Raw genomic sequence first — 24,847 nt, 5'->3', positions numbered from 1 at the left:
TATCCTGTGTGCATAATAATTCTTCATAATAACATACTTCATGTACTTTTTTACTTGGTTATTCTTAGAACTAGTTATTTTTGTGTACTCATATTTTAATTATGCAATGATTACCATCATTCTGTGTTCAATGATAAAGCTGCCTCTGTTACTGTGAAGCAAGACTACAACATAAGCAATAAAAACATTTTGGTATTTTGTTTACACAGCAGCTACCTTAATTTGCTGTTTGCAAGGAGGGCATTTACCATTTCAATGTGAGTTCAGTGATTTCATTCTTAAAATTCCCGTAAATGTAAAAGTATTGTATTTCTTGTATCGGTCCGTGAAACTTTATACATGTACTTGTACTGAGTACTGTATGTATTCTTTCAGCCTTACTTCTACTGTATGTACAGTGTTTTTGTTAACATGATAATGTAGCATGCAACATCTCTGAACCTTACAAAATCTAATTCAGTGCTTTACAAAGGATGACATAACATGTCATGTAAAATGCTAAATTACTTAAACAGTGATGCCACCTCACATTAGAACATAACTGACCAGAATTCTGGCACTCTTATTTATGAATTATCACACAATTTCAGTTGCATATCTTTCTTGGGTCATTAAGGATTTAGGAATACATTCTTCACATAAAATGTGAACCACTTTTCTTTAGGGCAGTGGTAACCAACCGTGTTCCTGGAGAGCTATCATCCTGTATTTTTTCACTCCAACCCAAACAAAGCACATCTTAGTCAACTGCTTGAGATCTTATTGAGCCATTAATTAGTAGAGTCAAGCTTGCCAAATTAAGGTTAAAATGAAAACCTACAGGATAGTAGATCTCCAGGAACAGGGTTGGTTACCACTCTTTTAGGGGGTCAGTGTTAAGAGTTAATACAATGTTTTTGATGTTTATTAATACGTTTCATAGCTGACATATCATGTGGTACTCTATTATAACAGATTAACATTATTTTGATGTCAGTGCTACTAAGAGAATGAATATTTACAAATGATTATGGATGCCATTTTATACTAGGAGTACTTAAGAAGGATAATGTATCCTTAAAAGGCATAATCTAGGTATCTGTAAGACCATATACATTTTAGAGATGATTAGTTGAAGATGTGACGCTGTGATATGATATTTAGTGCGTTTTCATTCATACTAGATGAAAACAGCACATAACATACATAGACATCAAAGTATGCATTGTCCATGAAGACAGTTATTGTCTGAAAACAATATATGTGATTAACATGTATAGCATTAACATTTATGTTGTTACCACTCCATTACTCAGATTTTAAATTGCAATTAATATTACTGTTATTTTAACTGTTTGACTCTTGTATACATTGTCTCATGAAACTGTCCACATGATGAAATCCCAATTATTGCACTGTATACATGTATTTGATTGACAAAACCATTTTATATACTGAAATAAAGTACACTATTTCAAGAGTACAACAAACTTTTTTCTCACTCTGTGTCCTATATTTCTGAGTGGTTGATTGGCTCATTAAACCTCATCCTCGGATGTGATTATGTCACCTAACATCTGTTTTGATTGAAAATCGAGCAAGCTAATCAAACAATTGGTTGTTTGTGAAATCCTTGTGATAGAAATGTCTTTTTAATTAGGACTTGGGCCTTTGGCTCTCTGACGTTTGAATTTAACTTCTGTCTATTACATGTAAAATATGTAAAAAGAAAAACCCTCTATGATCTGACAGGTAATTTGACTTAAGGGCACACATGCTGTTTTTTAGCTTTTGAACTTGTGAATGCTACATAATTAACTTCCTTAATCACCGCTATACACACTTTCCATTTACACAGTCATGCTCGTGAAGCAATTAAGGTTAACTCTTGTTGTGGAGGCTGCAGCACCAATGTCCCATTTCAGACTGTACTGTAATCTCTGATGCACTAGTTTCCATTATAGTATCCTTCAGCCCATGAATGCTCATGAAGATGTCCAGCTTCAGCAAATCTGCAAATCACAGGTAAATTTCTACAGTTACATTTTTGTTGTAGAGACTTTCAGGAGTCTTGACATTAGTTAGCCATTTCAGGACTTTGTTGCATTTTCATGAGATTTCCTGATTTAACCACACCGCCAAACGGTCCAGTTAAGACAGCTGTGTGCTTAGTGTAGTGATGCATCCTAAGGTCCAGTTTAACCCAAATACTGGCATTACTATGGCTGACTACAGCTGGCAGTCCTGTGAAGGGCTGCATAATTGGCTTTGGCATCACCCAGAAAGGCACTCAGCCGGCTTGGCTCCTCCTACAGCCTGTATCAGAACCCTGGGATTGGCTGCACAAGTTGTGCTGTAACTGCGTAGTCCTCCAGCCTATCAACAGCTGGCAGAAAATCAGCAATGACTGAGCATGCATTGCTGAGGTCAGTGCAAATGTGCATCCCGCATGTTCCGCAGTACATTCATCAATGTGCTTAATCTAGTCGTAACGTGTTACAAAATCTCCACTATGCCAATCTCCCTGTCTGTATTTCGCACACTTGGATTCACAAATACACATGTGCAAAACTTCAGAACCCTGGGTTTGGAAGGCTATAGTTATCCCATTCACACATCTGAATTTGGTATCAGATAGTCAGCTGCAAGATAAAAGTAGGTTTGAAAGCAAAAATGCTGACCGTATGACTTTTCCACATCTTGCATGGCTCCTTTCAGGAACAGATTGGGTGGGCCTCTTGTGAAGGGCATGCTGGGACTTTACTTCACTCAGAAACCAAATACAGTGCTGTTAGGTAAGAGGCTGCTGGAGGCAGAATATGCAGAACATTGCAGGTAAGGATTTTTCTTTAAGAAGGTCCTGCATGACATCTTTCAGGAATGCTTCATCAGATTATATACTTCCAGTCAGCAGTTTTGAACACATTTGCACTTAGCATTGACCAGTGCTCTGTGTGCATGAGAGCAGCCAGTCACCAGCATTTCAGGAAACATGGTGAAAATGGTGGTACATAGGTGGTACACAGAAATGCATACAGCCTGGAGGGTCCTATGGCTGTACCTAGAAAGTTGTTGTTTGAGGTCAGAAGAGGTACAAACAAAATTATAAGAATGATAATAAAGGCGGGATGTAAATACTTGAAATGAAATACAAAATAAAATTTAAATGAAAGCGTAGGAAGACATTAGACACAGACAGTAAAATAGTAGGGACATGTGACTACATCTCCACTAGATTTAACTTATGCAACCTACAAGGTGCATTTTTAAAAACTGATTACAAACTGTTTTTGATGTGCCTGATGTAAGCGCATTTTCAAAGGGCTAGGCTGATTTTGTTTGCTGAGGATGATGAATGGCCATCTCTTTAAACTGCCTGCAAAGGAATTCCAAGCTCCTTGGTGTTTTAAGGGTGTCACTTTAGGCTAATCACAATCTGTGAATGTGCTTTTAATTTATGTTTGATTTGCATTTATCAACATGTTGTTACAAAGAAAAGCATGTTTGATAAATCTGGCGGAATTTTTTTATTAGCTTCCGATTAAGCATAAATGTACACGTGGCTTTACAAAAATATTAATAAATGAGGCCCAATGTCTTTAATTCATGACAGCATAAATTCATTCCCGCATGAAAATGACTATCTTCATTGAAAGTGACATGTAGTTTTGTCAAGTCACATTTCAAACATTTTAGCACTTTAAGGTAAATTCACTGCAACATTCTAGTGGAATATATGTGCGGGTGGAAATTGGAAATTGATGCCATTAGCAGGTGATGTGGCATGACAGTGCAAAAGATTACATAAAATGAACATAAAATATGGGTCCCATTCAAAAAGGATTATTGTGCCACCATAAGCTGGGGGATATATTTGCAGTCTGGAGCACAAAGCAGAATAATGCTTTTGCATCTGGAATCATGGAAGCAAAGGTGAATACAACCCTGCCTCTATCACAGAGGCCTTGTAATGGAGGATACAATAAAGGTGGCAGGTTTTCTACATAACGTTTTCTTCTCACTGTTTGGCGAGTTTGGCGATCACCAACATTAATGTGATAGACTGTGTTTCGGAAGAAATGAAGAACAGATCCTAGTATTTACTTCTGAGTCAAAGAGCTAATTATAGTTGAATCCAGGCCAATGTCTTGACTTTAATCCAAGTACCAATTAGCATGAACTAGCATCAATACACTTTGGACAAACACAATATATGATTCCTCAGTTCCTCCTCAATATTATGGGGACAAAAAAAACAGGATGTTAAGAGTTTTTTATTGAAAGTTTAGTCTCCATAACTATGCTCACTTTTTTTTTGGAGTGTGATGTCACATTCACTCAATTATCATGACTCACAGACCTATTTTTTTTTTGTTTATTTATAATCATTACTAGAAGACAATAACAATCAATCCCACACCCTACAACCACCCTCCCTTAAAAACAACAAAGTGAACAAGAACAAGCATTACAAAATCCACCCGAAGAAAAAAACAAAAGAAAAATAAATAAAAGCCAAACACAGGTCTGAATTCAAATAAATCAATCCCCATAGACAACTATGAGATCTGACGTATCTCAAAAATATACGTATGTACACAATCTGCCGTATTTGTACAAAATACCATATCTTTGTCGGGGCGAATGTGATGGCATGAAGTTTGGGCAGGAATTGCACTTGCTTGTGAATGTCACAGTAATGTCTGCATTGCTGAGGTAAGAAGGGCAGAGGTGTGTTTTATGGTGCATCGATACAAAATAGAGGATGAGGATGAAATTTGTCTGGGCTGGGGAACAGTATGCTTCTCTTTGCCAAATGGCTACCACAACAAATATTTACATGGGAGAATGAGGGGCATCGAATGAAAACAACCATGCACTTGTAACTGTGGAAGTAAAAACCTCTCCCTCCCCCCCGCCCTTGCCCGACCCCAACATGGTCCTGTGCTTCACATAGAGAAAGCTCTGAATTGAAGATTGAGGGGCGTCTCGATATATGTGACCCCCCTTGGGCTGTGCAGGAGCCCCCTGTGCCGTTTCGTGGATAAACATCTTCTGTCTGTCCTTGAGACTCCCCACGACTCCTGACAATAACGTCTGTATAACGTTTGGCCCAAAAGCCTTCAGGACCACAGTAGTCATTACAGAAAAAAATGGTAAAGTCTTGCTGATGGTCTGTCTATTGCCTCCTATTCCTCCTCCTCAGGCTCCTCTGGTAACAGCAGCATGTCTTCTTTAAGACATTCCCGAAAAAAAGAGGTGAGGGACGCGTGGAGGTGCCGTTGGCTCTTCTGGGAGAGAAAATGGCCCTCGTCAGGGTAAATCTGTAGAAGAAAAAAAAAGGGTTTGGACCATCAGTTCAATTAGGCTGTCAACGGATCTATATGGAAGTTTTTGCCACCCACTGATGAGAAGGTGACATTGAAACTTACTTTCTAGCTCCAGGAAAGAAAAAAAAAAAAACAGTATGTTGTTGAATGAACTTGAAGCCTCTGGTCATATTTAAGCTCTATAGTTTAGCCCCAGCCTGATAGGGCTTTGCCTTCTGCATTAATCATATACTCTAATATGGAAAATACTAATAACTAATCCCTTATGAAAAACAACAAAAATCACATATAAAAGACACCAACAGGAACATCCACGAGTCCCCTGGAGAACACCTGAGCAACATTTAATGAGCATTGAGATTTGCAAGCCACTCTACGTACCTGCATCGTGTAGTTTGCATCAACTTTTATTAAGTTTTTAATCAATTCGGCAGAGTGTTGAAAATGAATGTTATCTGGAAAAAAGCACAGAGAATATGTCCGTAATATGTGTTTGATAAGTGTAGAAATATGAGTTCAATATAAACAGACTTTTTCTGGCCTGTTTGGTCCTCAAATCAGAATCAGAAGCAGCGTTAGAAAATGAGCTTGCTCACCATCAGCTGTTCCATGAATCAGCATCAAGTTCTGTTCTCTCAGTCCTCGAACATTCTGTAGAACACTGGAGAACTGTGGAAAATCACATCATTGCACTGTTAATTTTGTAGGCCAGTGGCAAGCAAACATATTCATGTTCTATAAACCAAAGAACAGCTGCATGGGGCTGGGGAAGGGGGAGGGGGGGCTGCAGAGGCAATTTATTTGCTCTGCCTCTGTGTTGCCATGCACACTACATGGCCAAAAATATGTGGACACCTGGCATCCAACATTCCATCCATAATTATGGACATTAATATGAAGCTGGTCCACCCTTTGCTCTTTGCACCCTTTGCACCTTGTTCTGGGAAGGCTTTATACTAGATGTTGAAGCATTGCTTGCATGGATTTGGATCCATTCAGCCAAAAAGCATTAGCAAGGTTGGGCACTGATTGGGCGACAAGGCCTGGCTTGCAGTTGATCCCAAAGGTGTTGGATGGGATTGAGGTCAGGGCTCAGTGCAGGCCAGTTCTTCCACATCAAAAGGGCCAACCCCAAACTGTTGGGCAAGCAAAGAATCATCTGTGATTGCATGCTGTAGCATTAAGATGTGCCTTCACTGGAACTGAAGAGCCTAGCCCAAACCATGAAAAACAGCCCCAGACCAAGAGGTGTCCAGATACTTTTGGTCAGATAGTGCATCGCCATTTATTCATAAAACAATAAAGGCTCCATCACAAAAAAGAGCTGATGCTTAAATAAACCAAAGACAAAAAAATGTGTTTGAAGTTATTATTATTATTATTATTATTATTAGTCAAGACAAATATGAAGGTAAATGAATATAATTGACAGGGACCTGTGATTGATGCATATGTCAAGCATGCATTTTATTTCCACCTGACCTAATTTACAGTTGAAATTAATTTAACTGTAAATTAGATTGAGATAACTGTGATAAATTAAGAGGTAGTGGAATGTGTAGATGGGGCACTATGGAGGCCCTGTGCAAGGCAGCATCTGAAAAATTTCCATGCTTGTCTGGGACTCCTCACTGATTCACTCAAAATTTGAGTTACATGAAATGGGTTTTTTTCAATTTAGATGGAAAAGAAATCACCTTTATTCAGAAACTGCAGAGAAATAAATCAATAGTGTTTCCCACTCACGGGTTCTGGGCAAAAACAATAAACTAAAATAACAAAGACAAAAGAAAGCAAAACTGAGCGATGAGCTTTAAAGCTCCTCCAGCTTTTTAGTGGTGGTTTACTTTCTTTTTTTATTTCACCATGGATTAAAAAAAAAAAAAGTGCTTTTGTGCTTTTTCCCCCTACTTTTTTTGACATGAGACTATAATCAAGTCAAGTAGAACTTTTTCCACTGAAACACACTTTACTTTTTGGATGTAAAACTATAGTATTACAATTTGTTTGACTGAAACACATTTTCCATCATACATTTATTCAAACACATTACTATTCATTTATTTCACCATGATTGTTAAATATACATAATTGTATTTGTCTTTGTTATGTCCTCTGTTTTTGTATCGCCTGCTTTGTTTAGATTTTATTTTCGTCCTGTGGTGTTTCTGTTTCTGTCAGCCCTACAGGTGGAGACATCACGGTTCAGTTGCAGAGACCCTGGTGCGAAGATTCATGGGAGAGGTGACATGCTGGATAAGTGTGCAGGTTGTAAAAAGATGGTCAGTGATTACCCCAATTGCTACTTTGTAACATCTATGAGGAATTGGAGGATGGACTTTTGAAAAGAGGTCCATTTTCTTTGAAGGCGTGGGTTCCATCTTCCAACTGGCTGTCCGCTGAAACTTTGCAACCTAAGCTGAGCTTGTGTATGGGCTTGTAAACACCTTTAGAATAGATATATGTATTGCTTTGCTATATAACAAACACCTGCTTGTCTTTTTATATGTCACTTTGTGCTCAACTAGATCTTCTTTAATGTTGTGTTTATTGTTAACATGGCTTAGTGTTATGTCAATTGCCGTACACATGGTTATTGTTATGCAGGTGAATTTTGGAATTATCTATACATATGAATAAAACAATTCGTTTTATTTTTATTTTTAATTTGGGCTTTTTATCACTTGAGTATAGTCATATGTCTTTTCTGTTTTTCCACTGAAACACATTACTCATCATAAATTTCCGCACATTTCTATTCATTAGTTGTTAAATACACACAATGTCCTGTAATTAGTTTTTTTTTTTTTTTTTTTTTTTTTTGCCAATTAAACACATTTATCATAATTTGCTTCAAAAGCATTTCTATTCATTCATTTCACAGTGGTTATTAAAATACATTATTTTCTAACCATCTGAATTTAAAAAAACGACATTTAAAATGTTTTGTATTTTTTTCACTGTTTGAAAGACTATAGTCTTTCATTTCTTTCATTCCACAGAAAAACATTTATTCATCATAAATTACTTCAAACATTCTTATTCATTTATTTCACCATGGTTGTAATAAAAGCCTGATTTCCTATCCATGCAAAACAATGTATGATATAAGCTATAGCCTTATGTATCTTGCTATTCTCCACAGAAACACATTATTCATCATAAAATCATCTTTATTTTACCATGGTTGTAATACAAACATGATTTCCTATCCACAGGTTTGAAAAAATGTAAATTCAAAATGTTTTGACATAAGGGTATAGGCTATTCATCATAGAATTCCACAAATAGATTATTATTCATTTCTTTTACCATGTTTGTAATACAAACATAATTTCCTATCCAAATGTTTGAAAAAATGGCACTTAAAATGTTTTGGACAATTTTGGACATACGTTTACAACCTTTATACCTCTGTATTTTGCCCATTTCCACAGAAATCATTTTTTCATCATAAAAATCTGTAAACAATTTTTTATTCATTTCTTTCACTTCCATTGGCATAGAAGCATTATTTCCCAATTCCCTGAATTAAAAAAATTCCATATTTTAAAATGTTAGATTATTTTTAACATTTTCGACATATGTATTTTGCCCATTTCCATGGAAACACGTTATACATAATAAAATATATTCATTTATTTCACCATGGTTGTAATACAAACATGATTTCCTATCCACATGTACAAAAAAATGCCAATTAGAATTTTTTTTACATTTTTGGACATACAGTTAGGCTATAGCCTCATATATTTTGACATTTTCCATTGAAACACATTATACATCATAATGTAGTCAATATATTTTAGTTATAGGACATTATTTTGACTAAGTGTACACGTAAGTATAGTCAGTGATTACACCAATTGCTACATTGTAACATCAATGACGGATTGGAGGACTTTTGAAAAGAGGACTCTGAAGGCTGTCTTGGTTACATCTACCCACTGGCTGTCTGCTGAGACTTTGCAACCTTAGACTTTAACTCATTTAGAATAGATATACGTCTAGCTTTGCTATATAATAAGCACCATTTTGTCTTTTTATATATCACTTTGTGCTCAAATGGATTATTAATATACTCAGCTCACCTTTGCTCCTTTCAAACAGATGAGCAATGAGTGGCAAACAACTTAGCCCTTCTAATTTACTTTCAGAAAATGCAAATGTATGGTCTGCAAGCACTGTTTTCATTTTAATTTTTGTTACAAAAGTAACAGCACAGTTTGTATTGTTTGATAATAATAATAATAATAATAATAATAATAATAATAATAATAATAATAATGACGGCTTGCATTTATGTAGTGCTTAAATCATATATTTTTACTTTACAGTGATGAGGGGTGAACTCAACCACCACCAATGTGTAGCGCCTACCTGGGTGATGCACGGTAGACATTTTGCACCAGAATGCTGACCACACATCAGCTGAGGCCCATCAAACTGGGGGATGATTTGGTGGCAGGTCGAGGCAGCTAGGTTTGGAATTCTCTACTCTTTGTAATAAGTGTTATGAGATCTTTCATGACCACAATGAGTCAGGACCAGGGGGCCAGGATTTTTCTCCTAGCGCATGCCAGCGGAAGCAATGATTTTTGGGCCTCTCAGCACAAATAATGACATCATAAACCTACAACCTTGAGGGACTGTGCTGCAATGTTTGAAGAAGAAGCTCCGTAAAATCCTAAAACTGTGATGGAGGTTTGCTGTATGGAAAGTGGGAAGCTATCGTCCACATTACATATTATAGCTAGTTATTTTGCGAATATGAGGGATAATTTCATACATCAAAATGTCTAGGATGATTCATGAATCTTGATGATGTTGTGTTCTAACCTCGGTGCTGTAATCTTACTAATTCTACAGCACAACTACTACAAGGAATACTTTTGCATCACAAACCGGAGACTTGCACAATCTTGTGCGCTCCCACTGAAAATAACAGTGTCTCGTTGTCAGTTTATATATTGTCAATTGTCAGGACCTTGGTTTAAAATTTCATCCAAAAAATAGGATCTCCTATGGCACAGTAGCCCCACCACTGCACTGGGACATTGGGGTTTATTTGACCAGAGGGAAGATTGCCCCCTACTAACACCACTACCAGGAACAACTTGATTTTCCCAGGAGGTCTCCCAAGCAAGTAATAACCAAGCCCACGCCTGCTTAACTTCAGCTATTCAGCAGGAGCAGGGTACATGGTGGTACAGCTGTTGGCCAAAGATCACTGCTCCTGTCCGTCTTGTCTTGCACTTTTCACTACATTCGCTTTCCTTATTCTTTTCAGTGGGGTATCATTCAGCTGGGATCTCAGCCAACTGGGTTAACACAGTTACAGACGACAGCTCCACTCGTCAGGATGGGATGCAACAGTGTAAAAGATGTGAACGTGTCATAGTTGCCATGGCAATTCCATGATGTCACACTGTCAAAGCAGCGACACAAAACAGTGTCACCTATTCTCCTGTAGCCCCCGAGTCTGTCAGCATGTCTGTAATGCAGGAACATTTTTCAAAGGGGGAGGTTTTGCAAGGATGTAAAAAGCTTAGTGACTAAGTGATGAGGAGAAAGCTTACCTGGTATTTGTCATCTTCCCCTGCCGGCATGCCAAGGTATCTCTCTGAGAATGCTGATGCTGCAGAATTGGAAATATAACATCTCTTAAGTAAGAGCATAGCAAGGATAGAATGGGGATCTTTTTATCGGGGTTATTTTGCTATGTAGACAAAATGTAACAGAGCACTGACCACAGAACAGCCTATTTTTTCAGCTGAAGAGTACGGAGTGCTGAAGTCCTTTTTCAATTTTATTTTCAAAAACTGAGAAGTCAGACAATATATTCTCCATTTATAGAAACAAACAATCTAAAATGGAAATTCACTGAAGCAGAGGGGAGACAACGATCTCCAAAACTAAATGTAATGTCTTCAGAATCCTAATGTACTGGTAATCACCAAATACAGATACACGCAGTTCATTCTTGTTACTATTTAGAAAAGATATTTCAGATAACATGACTTTGTAAATCACTGTTAACTTCTATATCCACTTTGGATTGATTTGAGTATGTTGGGAAAAAAAAAAAAAACATTTAATAAATAATTAATCAGTGTTTTTACAGTTGAATCGTATTTTTATATGTGTGCCAGAGCATCAGGAAGCTAAAGAAAAAAAAAAAAAAAAATGCAGACCAACGTTCCAGGACTGAAATTGTGTATCCCTGGCATATAGTAATCTACCCCTTCAGTAATTTTTTACAGTGTGGTATTTAATGTAAACAACTTACAATGTGGCCTATGCTTGAGCCAAAGTTTTGTGATTCCTACATTCTAAAGCAAGGCAGCAGGCGGTTTTTCTGTGGTTCAAATAAAATAAAAAACTGTTTATATGCTACTAAGTATCTTTTATCACAATATAAAGAAGAAAACACAAGCAAAGGCAGAGAGTTCCTGAAATCACTTGCTTATTCAGGGAAGAACGAAGAGGAGACAATGTGTTGTGTCTAGCTCTGAACTAAATTTAGGTAAGCTGTCTAAGGATCTATGCCTAATTAGCTGTTCAACTCACTGTTCATGGCTCTGTTCCACAAATACAGGGAAGAGATGTATAGTATTTCCTGCTCAAGAACATACAGCAGATAACTGTCAGAACATTTCAAATCCAGACAAGTATTCAATTAGCAGATCAATGAAATGAACAGCCAAGTCAAACCAGATGAATTGAGCCCAGCTAGAAACCATTTAAAGCACTCAACTCCCTTTTTGTTCTCAGAAGGAAATTAATTTGAATCCTCAACCCTGTAATTTTTCACTGCTGCAACTTGTTCTGCCCTGTCCTATACATCCAAATAATGTTATGGGCACGGTGCCTAGGGCTGCAGCTAATGCTGTGAAAAGTGGCAAGGTTATTACCAGCATCAGCAACACATTTTTAAGGGCCCAGTGTTAAATCTTTTTATGGAGCCCAAGATTCCTGGCAGAGTCCCAGCCTGTGCCAGTGGGGCGGCAGGATTCCCTACATGCAGTTGGCTGGAAGGGATCCAGATAAATGAGAAATTGGGAGTATCACAGAGAAGCATGTATTATCCAGTTCCATTTGACTTTCAAATGCGATTTGAAATCCATGCACCTGCGATTGATCTGACCTGTGAATACATTCATGTTCCAGTGTTATAGCAAAGCCTAGTAAATAGTTATGTGGTTCTTTGTATATGCACAAGTAATGCACTCACCGTAAAGTTTCCAGTCAGTAATTGGAGACATTGCTACTGCACATTTAAACAGATTTTCTGTTGATTTAAGCATCATTAATGTGACATAGCCACCATAATCCTGTAAAAACAAAAAAGATAACCGCATTTAGTAAAATGTATTATTACAGAGAAAGGGAGACACACAAAATTTGTATCACTCAACTACAGATAATTTAGTAGGCTTACCTTTCCAAATACGCCTATTCGTGTATTATCGATGTACTCAAATTTCATCATATATCTGAAAAAAGCATATAATATTAATAGAATCTTCTGTATTCTTTGATCTCACTAAACAAATTACCCAAAAGCTTACATAGTTGATCAGACAAAAGATAAAAAACTAAAAAAAAATGGCCTTGTCCAGGGTGGTTTTAATTCCACAAGGCTATTACTGCATTAGGTCTTAAGATTACAAGTACATTTTTCATTTTATTTAAATGTCCGATGGATATGAATGCTAAGTAAGCTGATTGCAAAATGCCACAGGATGAGGTAACCCAGCAATAAAAATGGTTCCCCTGGAGCTTAGAGAGAAGGCATCCTTGTGGAGCCTGCTCCAGAATAAAGAGGAGGATTTCTCAGACACGCACTCAACAGCTGCGATCTGGTCCTGCACGTCCACGGTCCCCAGCCGCTGGTGGATCGCCTGCAGAACCCTCTGGCCCTGAAACCCGCTCCCCCTGCCGTCCAGCCGGGCCACGATCACACTATCCGAGCTGACCAGAACAGAGTCCCAGTCCAGCCGAAAGCGGTCGTTCACCGACTGGCCTCCGGGGGCGCCATCACTGCAGAGATACAGCAGCATTCCTCTTTAGCTGTAGATGTTTGGAGTGGGCTATCCAACAGCATTCAGCAGATTCCAGTTTCAGTTTCACAAAGAGACCATTTTACAGCAGCAATTATTCACCGTAAAAAGAGCTATTTGGAGCAATTATGAATAAGAGATCTCAGTCAATTTTATGTACATTAAGATTCAGGTTCAATTAAGCATACATACTGTATAAGTACAAATATAGCTATAGTAGTAGATAATTTACACACAAGAGACAATACAGCACTCATGCAGAAAAACTGTAATTTTTACAATTTAAAGTGTCATGGTTCGCATTAAGGCAACCACCATTTATGCTGAGCATGTGCAGTTTACTTATTTTTTTGAGGATTATTAAGAAATCATGAAATATGGCTTCTTTTGGCATAAGATGATGGTATTCTGACTGGAGAAGTAGCGCACTGTCTAAAACTGACTTCATAGAGAATATTAAAATTTTTGCTTTCGATTTCATCTTTTTCAATTACCCAATTCAATTTCTCAATTATGCTGCCTGCTGGGTTCCCACATTCCAGTCCGGACAGAAATATGTCCTGCTGGAAAACCACTTATTGAGATGAAAGAATCCTCATTAGAGAAATTAATCCTGATTAAAGAAGCTTTGACATGATAAAAGAATACCCACATGACCAAGAGAAGGCCGTACTGTCGGGATTCAGAGAAGTCATGCGGGTAGGCGATCTTCAAAGGTAGTTCTAAACGAGGTACAAGGAAAGAGAATGCACTTTTAAAAATGATGAATAAATAAATAAATAAATAAATAAAGAAATAAAGAAATAAATGAATAAAATTCAGTGTACCAAAGTGTTCAGTAGAGATGACCCGGAAATCTGTCAGTTGGATCCTTTTCATTTGCCACGCTGATTTCAGAACGGTGTTGTTTTCCAATATAAAGTAATCTGTGAGACATAAGTCACAGGAAGCTCATATCAATGTCCTTCTAGCTGAAACCCTACTGTTCATGTAATGGTATTGGCAGGTGTCAATTTAAGTTGGTTTGAGTTGGCATACATTAAGCACATTAAGAGTAACAATAACAGTGCAGGTGTTAAACAAGAGCATATAGCACTATTAGCGTAGCTTAACAAAGATAAATATGTTTAGTCAAAAGGTAGCTCATGCAGCTGAGGAGAAATTCCTTGGCACGGATCAATGGAGCACAACATGTAGTTAATGACAAGAGTTCAGAACAATTTATGCTGCAAATAAACAGTAGGCTTTACCTACAGGTTACAAATTAGATCCTTAAAAAAAAAGAAAAAGAAAAAAAAGTGCCATTTCAAGAAAAAGAAAAAAAGAAAACATGAGTTTGTGCCAATCACAGAATTGAGTTATTATGGTCCATGTTTAATTTCCATCCTTTCATTTCATGTGTATGTTTATTTAGTAATCAATATTATTCCCATTATAAAATGACAAGTGACCAAAGTTCCACTTGTGTATTCTAGTCCTGTTCAAAGAACCTTTGGCAAATTACATTTTGTTTTTTGAGTAGCTGTTAACACTTTATATGAAACATTGACGTACATCCAAACACAACCCCAAGCCTCCGGTTTCTGGTTTACATTGCTTTTAGAAATCTGGACCTAAGCTGGGAGATTGAAATCAATACTTACTGTTAGCATTATTAAGACTGTGAAGGATTACAGTTGGTGCTCCAGGACCTGGTATAATAAAAGAAAATGAAAAATATTTACAGTAGCAGGTTTATATCCTACAGTTCACTCCACACATCATCAATATGCCTGTGGGTCTCAGTAACGGATGATTTCATGGAAGGCTTGCCACCCGCTAAGTTGCCTTTTTCAACCATGCATCATGGATGATTGACTCCATTATTTTGCTTGATGGAGCAATGAATTAATCAACAATAAAAATAGCCAGTAATCGGCGTTTCTGGGAGATCTCGAAAACCTGCAAAATTGCGAATTTCGACAAACCATAAAGGTCAAGACAAGGTGCTGAATCATAGGCATGCATTCCACCAATAACCTCTACAGCTGAGCTATCCAAAAAGCAATACATTCACTCAGAATCATTTTGTGGGATATCTCTCAAACAGATCTCTGGTATATGATTTCCTGTGTGGCATGCAGGGAATCCTGGTGTCCCACCAGCACAGGCAGGGATGCTCCCAGGAATTTTAGGCTCTATGAAATCTCCACCCCGTAAATCTGTTATTTTACTGACTTTGGTGTCCACCTTTCATAACTAACTGCAGTAAAACCCAAATAGGCTTCATCAAGCAGTATGTTGTTTTCCGGAGAGAAAAGTCCTTTACATGATTCATACAGGTATGTGACTGACAGCATATGACAGCTCCATTAATTTCAAAGTTCCTGTAGCCACTCTTCTCCCATCACTACAAAAACAGGCACCGAGCAGCAAACTCCCATCATACACTGCTCAGAGAAGCAGGATGGGGAGAAGGGAAGCAATGCGACTTGGCAAGGATGATGCAGATGCTCAACTATCCTCTGGAGACACAGAAGATTACATTATATCTAGTTTCCTCATTTCCCACACCACAGCTTAATATAAAAAAAAACAGCTTGAAATGATTCAAGATCTTCATAATCACCAGGGGTTGGCAAATGAAAGCATCGGTGCCATACTGTGCTTTGTGGTTGTTTAAAATGGACACAACATTGAAGGTTAATAAGATATCTCTGTAAGTGCAACAAATCATTCCACTACGGTAATTATACCTGTTCACTCAAGGTGACCACGACTTTAACATAGTTTGTACCATAATTATAATTTAACTGTAAAGCCATTGCCAGTGGCAGCTAACGTATGAGGCTTTTAAGCTAGCCAGTAATCAATGAAGCGAATGTTTCATTAAACACGCTCACTTAACAGATCTTTTTTTCATCAAGATGGGCATGGATTTTTTTAAATTATAAAAGATAATAAACTATCATTCAGAGCATTGCGGTATAAAACACTAACTTTAACAGTTTAACCTTCTGAAGAAATTAAAACTTCAGCATAAAAGGTTGCACTGCAATAATATTCCTACTTCAAACCATTTTATGAAATATAGACTCATACTATGTATTCTTTATTTCCATTGTGCTATTTGCAGTATAAGTTAATGAGTGTTTTATGGGCTACATTTAACGACTTTATTTATTTAAAATGGATAAACCAAATAGAGAAAATTGAGTTTAATGTGGAATAGTATTTCCAAGATTAATGGGCCTTTATCACTCATCAAACAAGGAAATAAAGAAAATGTAGTTTTTAAACATTCATATGCATCATAAAAGTGATTACGCATGTGAACGCTATTTGTTTAGATGCCTGATAACAACCAAATGTGACCATCAAATTCTGAGCCATCACAGAAAAATGAAGTGGGATTGTTCGTATTGACAGGTAAAACCATGGATAACTGTTTAAATAATTAACTGAATATCTTTTTGCACACCAATGATAGATTGGAGAACGAGGTTTGGCCCCTTATTGCAATCATAAAGGAAGTTTACTGTGATGTGCATCGACTTTCAGGTGTGATATGAATGTGAGATATCGTCATGTCACGGACCAGGGGTGCAGTTTCCATGTGAAGATTTGTTAAAAAAGGCCCACAGTCCTCTTCTAGAAGTGTGTTATTTTCAATGACAGGTGGAATTTTGTGGGTGGGAGTTACCAGAGAACAAGAGTTGAAAAATATTCAGCTTCCACTTTATTTTATTTTCCATGTGTGACACTCAGCATAACTTACTATTTGATGTATTGAATTGGCTTCAGCAAAGGCATATGTTTTCCACAAAATTAAGAGGAAAAAAAAACAGTGTGACCACATATTTCCCATCCCCTTCTACACGTAATACTTATGGAGATTTGAGAAAATAACATGTGCATGGTGAAATTTAGCATCACAAAGGACCACCAGCTGTATAGGACTGATCCATAAACCATAATAAACTCAACCTTTGTCCTAGTGTGCCAAAGGTCTGCATTTTCCAGTAACTCAGCAATTAATTGATCAAAGCAAATCATTGCAACTATCTGACCTGGCTTCTTGGGTGAGGTGGTTTGCTGACTTCAAGGTGAAAACAAAAATCAAGTTTAAGTTTTAATCCTGGGTTTTCCATATCACAAAGCTGATATACTTAAAATTGTGGTATATTGTCATGGTAACTTATGCTACACGGTTAACCTTGTCGGGGCAGGTTATGTTCAGGCTATCAGATTGAAACATATAAAAGTCTTAAGTTTAAGATTTAGGAGCTCTGAGATGAGCCATTTTCACATTAGAAATAAACTGTAGGATAAATAGTGAAAGTGTAGATTAATTTGTTACTAATGGTAAGTAATTAATTTGTTAACTAACAAATTTACACTATTAGAAATTTTTTTTTTGGCCAACCCTTGTACCAGGCTTTGTTGCTGGCAAAGGTGTTACTTTTTGACATTATGTTTTATGTTCTTTGCATTTGTCCATTATATCAGTGAATATCAGTTTCCTCAGATAAGAAATACACTGCTCAAGTAGCTGTTCTGCTACAGGTTCATTTTTGCAGACACTGTCACTTTTTTTGGAAAGGTGCACAGAGCTTAATTAACAAAGCCCATGTTCACTGTTGATAAACACCTTTGAGACACCATGAAGACCAATTGAGGTTGTTACCCAAGAACCCTGGGTATGTTAAGCTTCCTTTGTAGCACACACCCCTCCCATGGCTTTCAGAATTGAGTGGGCTGCTGCCTCCTGTGTAACTCAAGCTGAACGTCTGCTGGAAGCGTACCCAATTCCGTCCGAGCGGAAGTGAGGTGTCCCCTACCTTTGCAGTCCAGGATGATGTGCTGCAGGCCAGGGCTCATGTCTGCATCAAAAAACGTGCAGTGTGCTCTGTGCAGCTCGCAGGTGAGGCAGCGGCGGGGGAACTGGCCCACAGTGGACACGCTTAAAGAAGGAGAGACACAGAGCACAGTCAACGCAGAGTACCGCTTAACACAGAGACACAGAACACCAGTTAACACAGATACACAGAGCACCAGTTAACACAGAGACACAGAGCACCGGGGCACCGGTTAACACAGAGACACAGGGCACTAGTTAACACAGAGACACAGCGAACCAGTCAATCTCGGAACCCATTGGCTAAATCAGAATGAAAATGCTCCTCCATGAAGGATTTTTTTGGTGTTTCATCAGGCAATTCAGCCATTTGCTATTAATACAATCCATATCCTCTCCAGTACCCATGTGGAATTTCCCATGGGTTCTGTTTACCTGCACACCGTGCAACCGTGACTGGTCGAGGGGTCCAGCCTACTTGGCTTTTGCACGGAAGTTCTCACCTATGTTTTCATTTATGTAATTCATTTTTTCAAATTGTCTGCCGACAGACTTTCTCATTTATGAGTCTCTGTCAAAGAGAGACTACATACACCGTTTAGTGCAATGACACAGAGCACCAAAATACAAGACAAGACAAACAAGCAACGCAACACTTAACATCCCAACACAGCTGAAATAAATACATCTGACTGAATGTACTTGATATTCAAGAATGGTAATCTAGGAACACATTAAGGCTAAGGGCATTAATACAATAACTGCATCAATACCTCTTACAAGAAAATTCAAACATGATTTTTAACAGTGCATACTCATTATTGTAAATGCCACTCATTATGTTTTAAATTAAAGATAAAGGCAAGTTCTTGCCAATACTTGCTTTGAGGCTTAAGCCAGAATTCAATCAACATTTGTCCTTATCTCACGATTAAATGTTTTTTATTTTTTCACAAAGACAGTTTACTGTCACAGTTTGCCAAGTTCAGTGGCAACCACAACAACTGCTGGTGGACTTGTTGCCTGAGTGTGCTCAAAATGATGGAGAAATATGACAATTTTAGTGTGGTTACCTGAAAAGCTGTCTCCTTCGAGGGGAACCTTCTGTACTTAAGAAATAGCTAGTTGGGTAGAAAAGAAGCACAAGTTAATTAGGTACTAAGTTGGCTAATTGTAAACCTGAGTGTTGATTAACTGAATTACCTGATTAACTGAATTACTTTGTTTTGTGAACACAGACAACATGGAAAGGCACGTTTGGTTCAATTAGGAAGGTGTTTGGCCATAATTGAACTTGATTTCATGTTTAAATGTGTGTGTGTGTGTATATATATATATATATATATATATATATATATATATATATATACATACAGTATGTACTGTGTGTGTGTGTGTGTGTGTGTGTGTGTGCGTATTTAATAATCAATAAACTTCCCCAGTATAATACCACAGTAAAATAAGTGTCAAATCAACTCTGACATAGTTGGACTCATATGTACTCTGTTAGAGTAGAATTAAGGCAGGACGTTTTATTGTGAAAGGGAAGCAGTCCTGAACAACATGAAGTGTACACAACGTGGGGCGACATAGCTCAGGAGGTAAGACCGATTGATCTGTCTTGCCGGTTCAAACCCCGCCCTGGGCGTGTCGAAGTGTCCTTGAGCAAGACACCTAACCCCTAATTGCTCTGGCGAATGAGAGGCATCGATTGTAAAGCGCTTTGGATAAAAGCGCTATATAAATGCAGTCCATTTACCATTTACTGGCACAATATCATCATCTGCAGAATGTGCACATAAGCTTTAGTGCACCATATTTTAACTGTGCCCTTCAAACCAGCAACAAAATGTGAGAAAAATCTAAGCAAACCGTAATACAATGTCATACTGTACCTATAAAAATGGCCACTTGAGAACGGTCTCTGTGCTTTGCTATACAGGATGACACCACAGTTATGGTTTGAACTTTATATGAAATATTGGCATCACTTTCTGAAAGTCAGGGCAGTTTCATTATTTATTAGTTGTCAGAGTATTTGAAGCTAAGGCACTTTGAAAAGCAAGGGCAGAAATCCAGGGGTAGGTGGGGGGTATGTGTGGTTGTTCTTGGGTGCTGGGAGGGGGGTCAGGAATCTATTTTGTTTGATCTCCACAAACGAGAAATGGTCTTACATATTAATATCAAATTCTAAAAAATTTTTTTTTAAAACAATAAAAAAATAAATGAGCGGTGTTGCTCAAATGATGCCCCTGTAAGGAATCATGCATATCATTACTACGTACAGTATGTGTTGGAATGTACTTTGGAACGTAACTATGAATCTTGGTCTTGTGGAACCACAATTAAATGCATACATGAATTAGATAAAAAGCACAAATATAATGTGGCCCCTCAGAATAATGTTTTTTTCTGGCTGTGAAAACCCAGACACCTAATATTTAATACATCCTGTCTAGCTTCTTGCTGGATTCAAAGGAAATTAAAGTGTAAAACTTCTTTTACCCTAGTTTTAGCTCATGCATAATTTAAAGCAAACTCAGAAAAGTGAGTTTGTGGTTTTCTCACATCTGTTTCGCGGAAGTGATGAAGGATACTGACAGCGCACTCACATGTGCTGACTGGCCTCGTCATAAGCGACAATCTTGGTCACCTCCCAGTTTCCCGAGGTCAAATGTCGGACTTCAGTTTGATCAGCTCTAGACTGCGAGAGAAAAATGAAATGATTGAGAGTGAAGAGGAAAAAAAAACAAGAAAAGCAACATGAGCTGGGCCCATTCCATTTCGCCATCAGGCAAAATCATGTTAGTAATCCTGAAAAGACTGTATGGACCACAAATGGGAAACCATCCCAAAGGAATATAATGCAAATATCATGACTAAGAGATTATTAACATAGCCATGCTCTCACCAGAGTGGTGAACATGGCGATGTGATGGAATTCCCCTCGTCCCCCTTGCTTGACTGGAACGGTCAGGAAGAACTTGTTGCTGTCCCGGGAAAACACTGGCTCCTGGTTCTGTGGAGAGGAAGAGAGGAATACAGATATATACCTAACAACTGTACTGACATCACCCTCAATATCATAAATTACAAAACTGATATGAATACTGTATGTGTGTGTGTGTGTGTATGTGTGTGTGCACGTGCTATCATATCTGCAAACTACTTAATTTCTAGTTAAGAACAACTACTAGTCTCTGCTGGGCTGCACTATCCTAAATCCATCCATTACATTGATAGATCAACACATACTACACATACATATACAGTGCCTTCCATAGTTTGGACAAGGACACATTTTTTATTGATTTGGCTTGGTTTGCCACAATTTTAGATTTGTAATTAAACGCCCATGTCAGGGCACCACAATGAATGGGACATATTAACGTTATGTAAATGAAACCAAAATCTATAAAAACCCTTTAATAAAAGATGAGAATCTACCCTCTGAATTGCTGGATTACAATTCAAATTTTTTGGAATACAGAGCCAGATAAAAAAATTTAAACCTTACAGAGGACACTGTATATAAATATGTGTATATGAATAAGTACTGTGCACACATGAAACTAATGTGAATCATAGTTAATTTACCTGCTTAGAAAGCCAAAGTTCAGAAGACTCCTCGTGTCTCTGAAATTCAAAAACAGAGCGCATGGTCATTGCTGGCTCATGTTCCTGCTTCCGGAGAGAGAGAAGCACTCCTCCTCTCCCTCCCAACACACACTTCACCATCAAAATGTCTCAGCTAAAGAAAATTACTTCCTTCTGGGTGAGGACACCTCCAGAAAAAATCGATAACAGTAAGCAGCTCTCACTGAAACCAATGATCATGCTGGAATTACTGTTTAACAAAAGCAGCTGTGTGGCTTTAAAAAAAAAACAGAAGAAGCCAATTTTCAAAATCACAGAAATGTACTCTGTAGCATGCTTGTATATGAAAGCCACTTAATAAATAATGTTTCATTATTATAATTATTATTATTATTATGCATGGCGGCATTTATATATGTCTGGTATGAAGGCCCACAAGCCCACAGCAATGTCTGCTTTCTCCTAGTGGCCATTCTGTGAGGTCGCTGAGTTATTTCCTATACTCCTATTACATAATCTGCCCTCTTAAATCAGCTTGAGAAATCACAGATTGTGGCATCTTAATCATCACAGTAAATCATTCTATTATCACAGGGGTGTCCAGCCTCATTAATGAAGATTTTGAAAAGTGGAAACAAATATTTTAGTGTTGGACTAAAACAAAAACCTACATCCAAACCAAACCTTTCTAAGATTTAACACCCCTGTTAAAGGAAAATTTTGTACTAACAATTATATTGCATAACTGTCTCTGTTCTGTTTACTGCGTAGCAATAATTATTGTAATTACAGTACCTACAGCGATGCCTTGAGAATAAGGACTGAAATACAGGTTAAGGTCACACTTAAGGATAAATACATCGCACTGATAATTTGTTTTAGTGTATCAGTTGATTATTATTAAATTGATTAATGCAGCTGGGCACTGACATGCTAAAATATGCTAGTGCGGAGCCCAGCACAAGCATACAGAAAACTGCAATTTATTGTCATTTTGTAATAAGTGCAAATATAGCCAAATACAATATTACCATGGCAAACATTAATATAATCATAACTTTCATTTGTTTCAGTTCTCTGAGGAAAATGTTGCAGCAAGAAAAATTAATTTTCATTAACTTCATTGCTTTACAAACATTTCTTATGGTTCAATGGAAGAACTGCAGAAGTAATTTATTTCTCAGAGTTGGGGGACCAAGCATATTGCAGTTAGATTGAATTGGTGCTGTAAAACAAGGTAGTGGACAGCAGCTGGTAACACATAAAATCAGTGGACAGCATTAGCAGCTCCAGCCCCTCTCCTCCCACAGGCACCGCCCACCTGATGTCATATACCGGTGCCCCATCATGTGCCATTGGAGGGATAAAAATATTCAGATTTTTCTTCCAACCAATCACTTCAGCTGCTGATTTAGCTAATTAACACACTGTCAACCAGAGAGGAGGGAACTAATTGGAAAAATCAGCAGGTGCAATGATTGATTGGAATGAAACTCGGTACACTCTTGGCCCTCCATGGCAGACGATTGGGCACCACTGCCATATACCCTATGACATGGCCACGCCTACCTTTATACAGACTCCGATGTTGGTGTCACACACAGTGAGAATGGACACGTTCTGGGCTCGGTTCAGCCACCTGACCGCTGCCTTGGTGGTACTGATCCATTTGACCATGACTACATAATAATCCCTGGAAGGAAAGGCAACCACATGCCAGCATTAACTCATGGTATGTAACATTTTATAACCTTCAATTGTAAGGGCACTGTGTTGCAGGGATTACAAAAATCAATCTTGCCAAAAATCAGTTCAAGAATATATTTGTATTCTTAGACATCTCAGACTGGAATGAAATGTTTCACCCTTACCTTTAGTGAAAATGTTTGTTTTTGAACTAAAAAAACAAAAAAAACAAAACAAAACAAAGCAAAAGATGGAAACACAATGGAATTGAAATATGCAAGCAAGACTATTTACGTTTATTTCCTTAAGCAGTGCAAATTATGCATAACAGTAATACATGATTTTATTTTAAAGCAGAAGCTTTTGCTCACACCAAAGCATACATAAAATCGTTGGATGATGAAAAATGTGTTTATGTATCTCCCATGCAATCAGCCCATTTACTGTGCATGGGAGTGCATCTCTGCTGATATGTCCATGACTCTGAACATTAACATTTCTGAGACATGGCACTGTAGGTTCAATGTTCCCTTTGGAAATGGTGTCTGGGAAACTGGCTTACAATCTTGCCGGACCAGGATCATGCCCTGTTACTTTCTATTCATTATCACAGCAAGCACTGTACTGCAGATACTATTAGGACTTAACTAATGCGAGTGCCTAAAGCCAGATTCTATGGTTAAATGAATTTGAATGTTTTACGTGATAGAGTAATGAATGTGCTTTCAACTGCGAATATCCAGTAACGGGATTATGAGAAATTCTAGAATGTGTGAAAAGCATGGTTAAAACATGAAAAATGTTATATTCATAAATTACTGAATAAACTTCTCAAGCTCAAAATGTATTCCAAGTGCACTCAGTGGGAGAACTAGTGCCACAATCCAGGGGCACCTAGCTCCCAGTTTCCAGGGTGGCTGGTGCTATGCCCAGTTTTTGCTTCAACCAATTACAGTACATGGCAAGAATATGCACCCTTGTGGTATATTAGCAGAAATGCCAAACAAATAAATGACTAACTGAAGGCATATGAGGGTTCCAGCAAATTGATATACAGTCATAATAGTCATAATGATTTAACTTGTATAGCAGTTCTCAAAATCTGAGTTGTAATAAAACCATTTACAGTATCCAAAACAGTGTTTGCAAATCAGAACAAGGACAGAAATGTACAATACAATGATAAAAATCACAAAAGAACAACTGAAAGCAGACAGAAGAACTGAAAAAGACAAAGAATAAAAGTCCCATGTTCGCATTGAACCAAGATGAATCAATAGGCTGCTCATTGGTGAAAATTCAACTCTGTCTTAAATTTGATCAGTTAATTGTGTTACCTCTTTTTATGTAATTGT

At 37.7% G+C, this 24,847-nt stretch overlaps 1 protein-coding gene across 2 annotated transcripts in view; it reads right to left on the bottom strand.

Annotated features, from left to right (window-relative positions):
- Positions 1 to 4,338: 4,338 nt before the first annotated feature.
- LOC118214632 (inactive dipeptidyl peptidase 10-like) overlaps positions 4,339 to 24,847 on the bottom strand; it is a 169,166-nt gene continuing 148,657 nt past the window's right edge. For both annotated transcript variants that reach the window (XM_035394750.1, XM_035394751.1), the window contains exons 11-26: positions 23,376 to 23,499; positions 21,807 to 21,845; positions 21,121 to 21,228; positions 20,822 to 20,913; positions 19,283 to 19,330; positions 18,193 to 18,314; positions 15,016 to 15,063; positions 14,200 to 14,298; positions 14,025 to 14,094; positions 13,158 to 13,352; positions 12,751 to 12,805; positions 12,544 to 12,643; positions 10,889 to 10,947; positions 5,906 to 5,978; positions 5,691 to 5,764; positions 4,339 to 5,303 (exon numbers count right to left, since the gene is read on the bottom strand). In XM_035394750.1, coding sequence (XP_035250641.1) covers positions 5,169 to 5,303; positions 5,691 to 5,764; positions 5,906 to 5,978; positions 10,889 to 10,947; positions 12,544 to 12,643; positions 12,751 to 12,805; positions 13,158 to 13,352; positions 14,025 to 14,094; positions 14,200 to 14,298; positions 15,016 to 15,063; positions 18,193 to 18,314; positions 19,283 to 19,330; positions 20,822 to 20,913; positions 21,121 to 21,228; positions 21,807 to 21,845; positions 23,376 to 23,499 — 1,441 coding nt within the window. In that variant the 3' untranslated portion in view covers positions 4,339 to 5,168. The remainder of the gene's footprint in view (positions 5,304 to 5,690; positions 5,765 to 5,905; positions 5,979 to 10,888; positions 10,948 to 12,543; positions 12,644 to 12,750; positions 12,806 to 13,157; positions 13,353 to 14,024; positions 14,095 to 14,199; positions 14,299 to 15,015; positions 15,064 to 18,192; positions 18,315 to 19,282; positions 19,331 to 20,821; positions 20,914 to 21,120; positions 21,229 to 21,806; positions 21,846 to 23,375; positions 23,500 to 24,847) is intronic.

Source organism: Anguilla anguilla, chromosome 15 (assembly GCF_013347855.1).
Source record: "Anguilla anguilla isolate fAngAng1 chromosome 15, fAngAng1.pri, whole genome shotgun sequence".
NCBI lineage: Eukaryota > Metazoa > Chordata > Actinopteri > Anguilliformes > Anguillidae > Anguilla > Anguilla anguilla.
The sequence above is the reverse complement of the archived record's forward strand: the minus strand, read 5'-3'. Positions and strand labels throughout refer to the sequence as shown.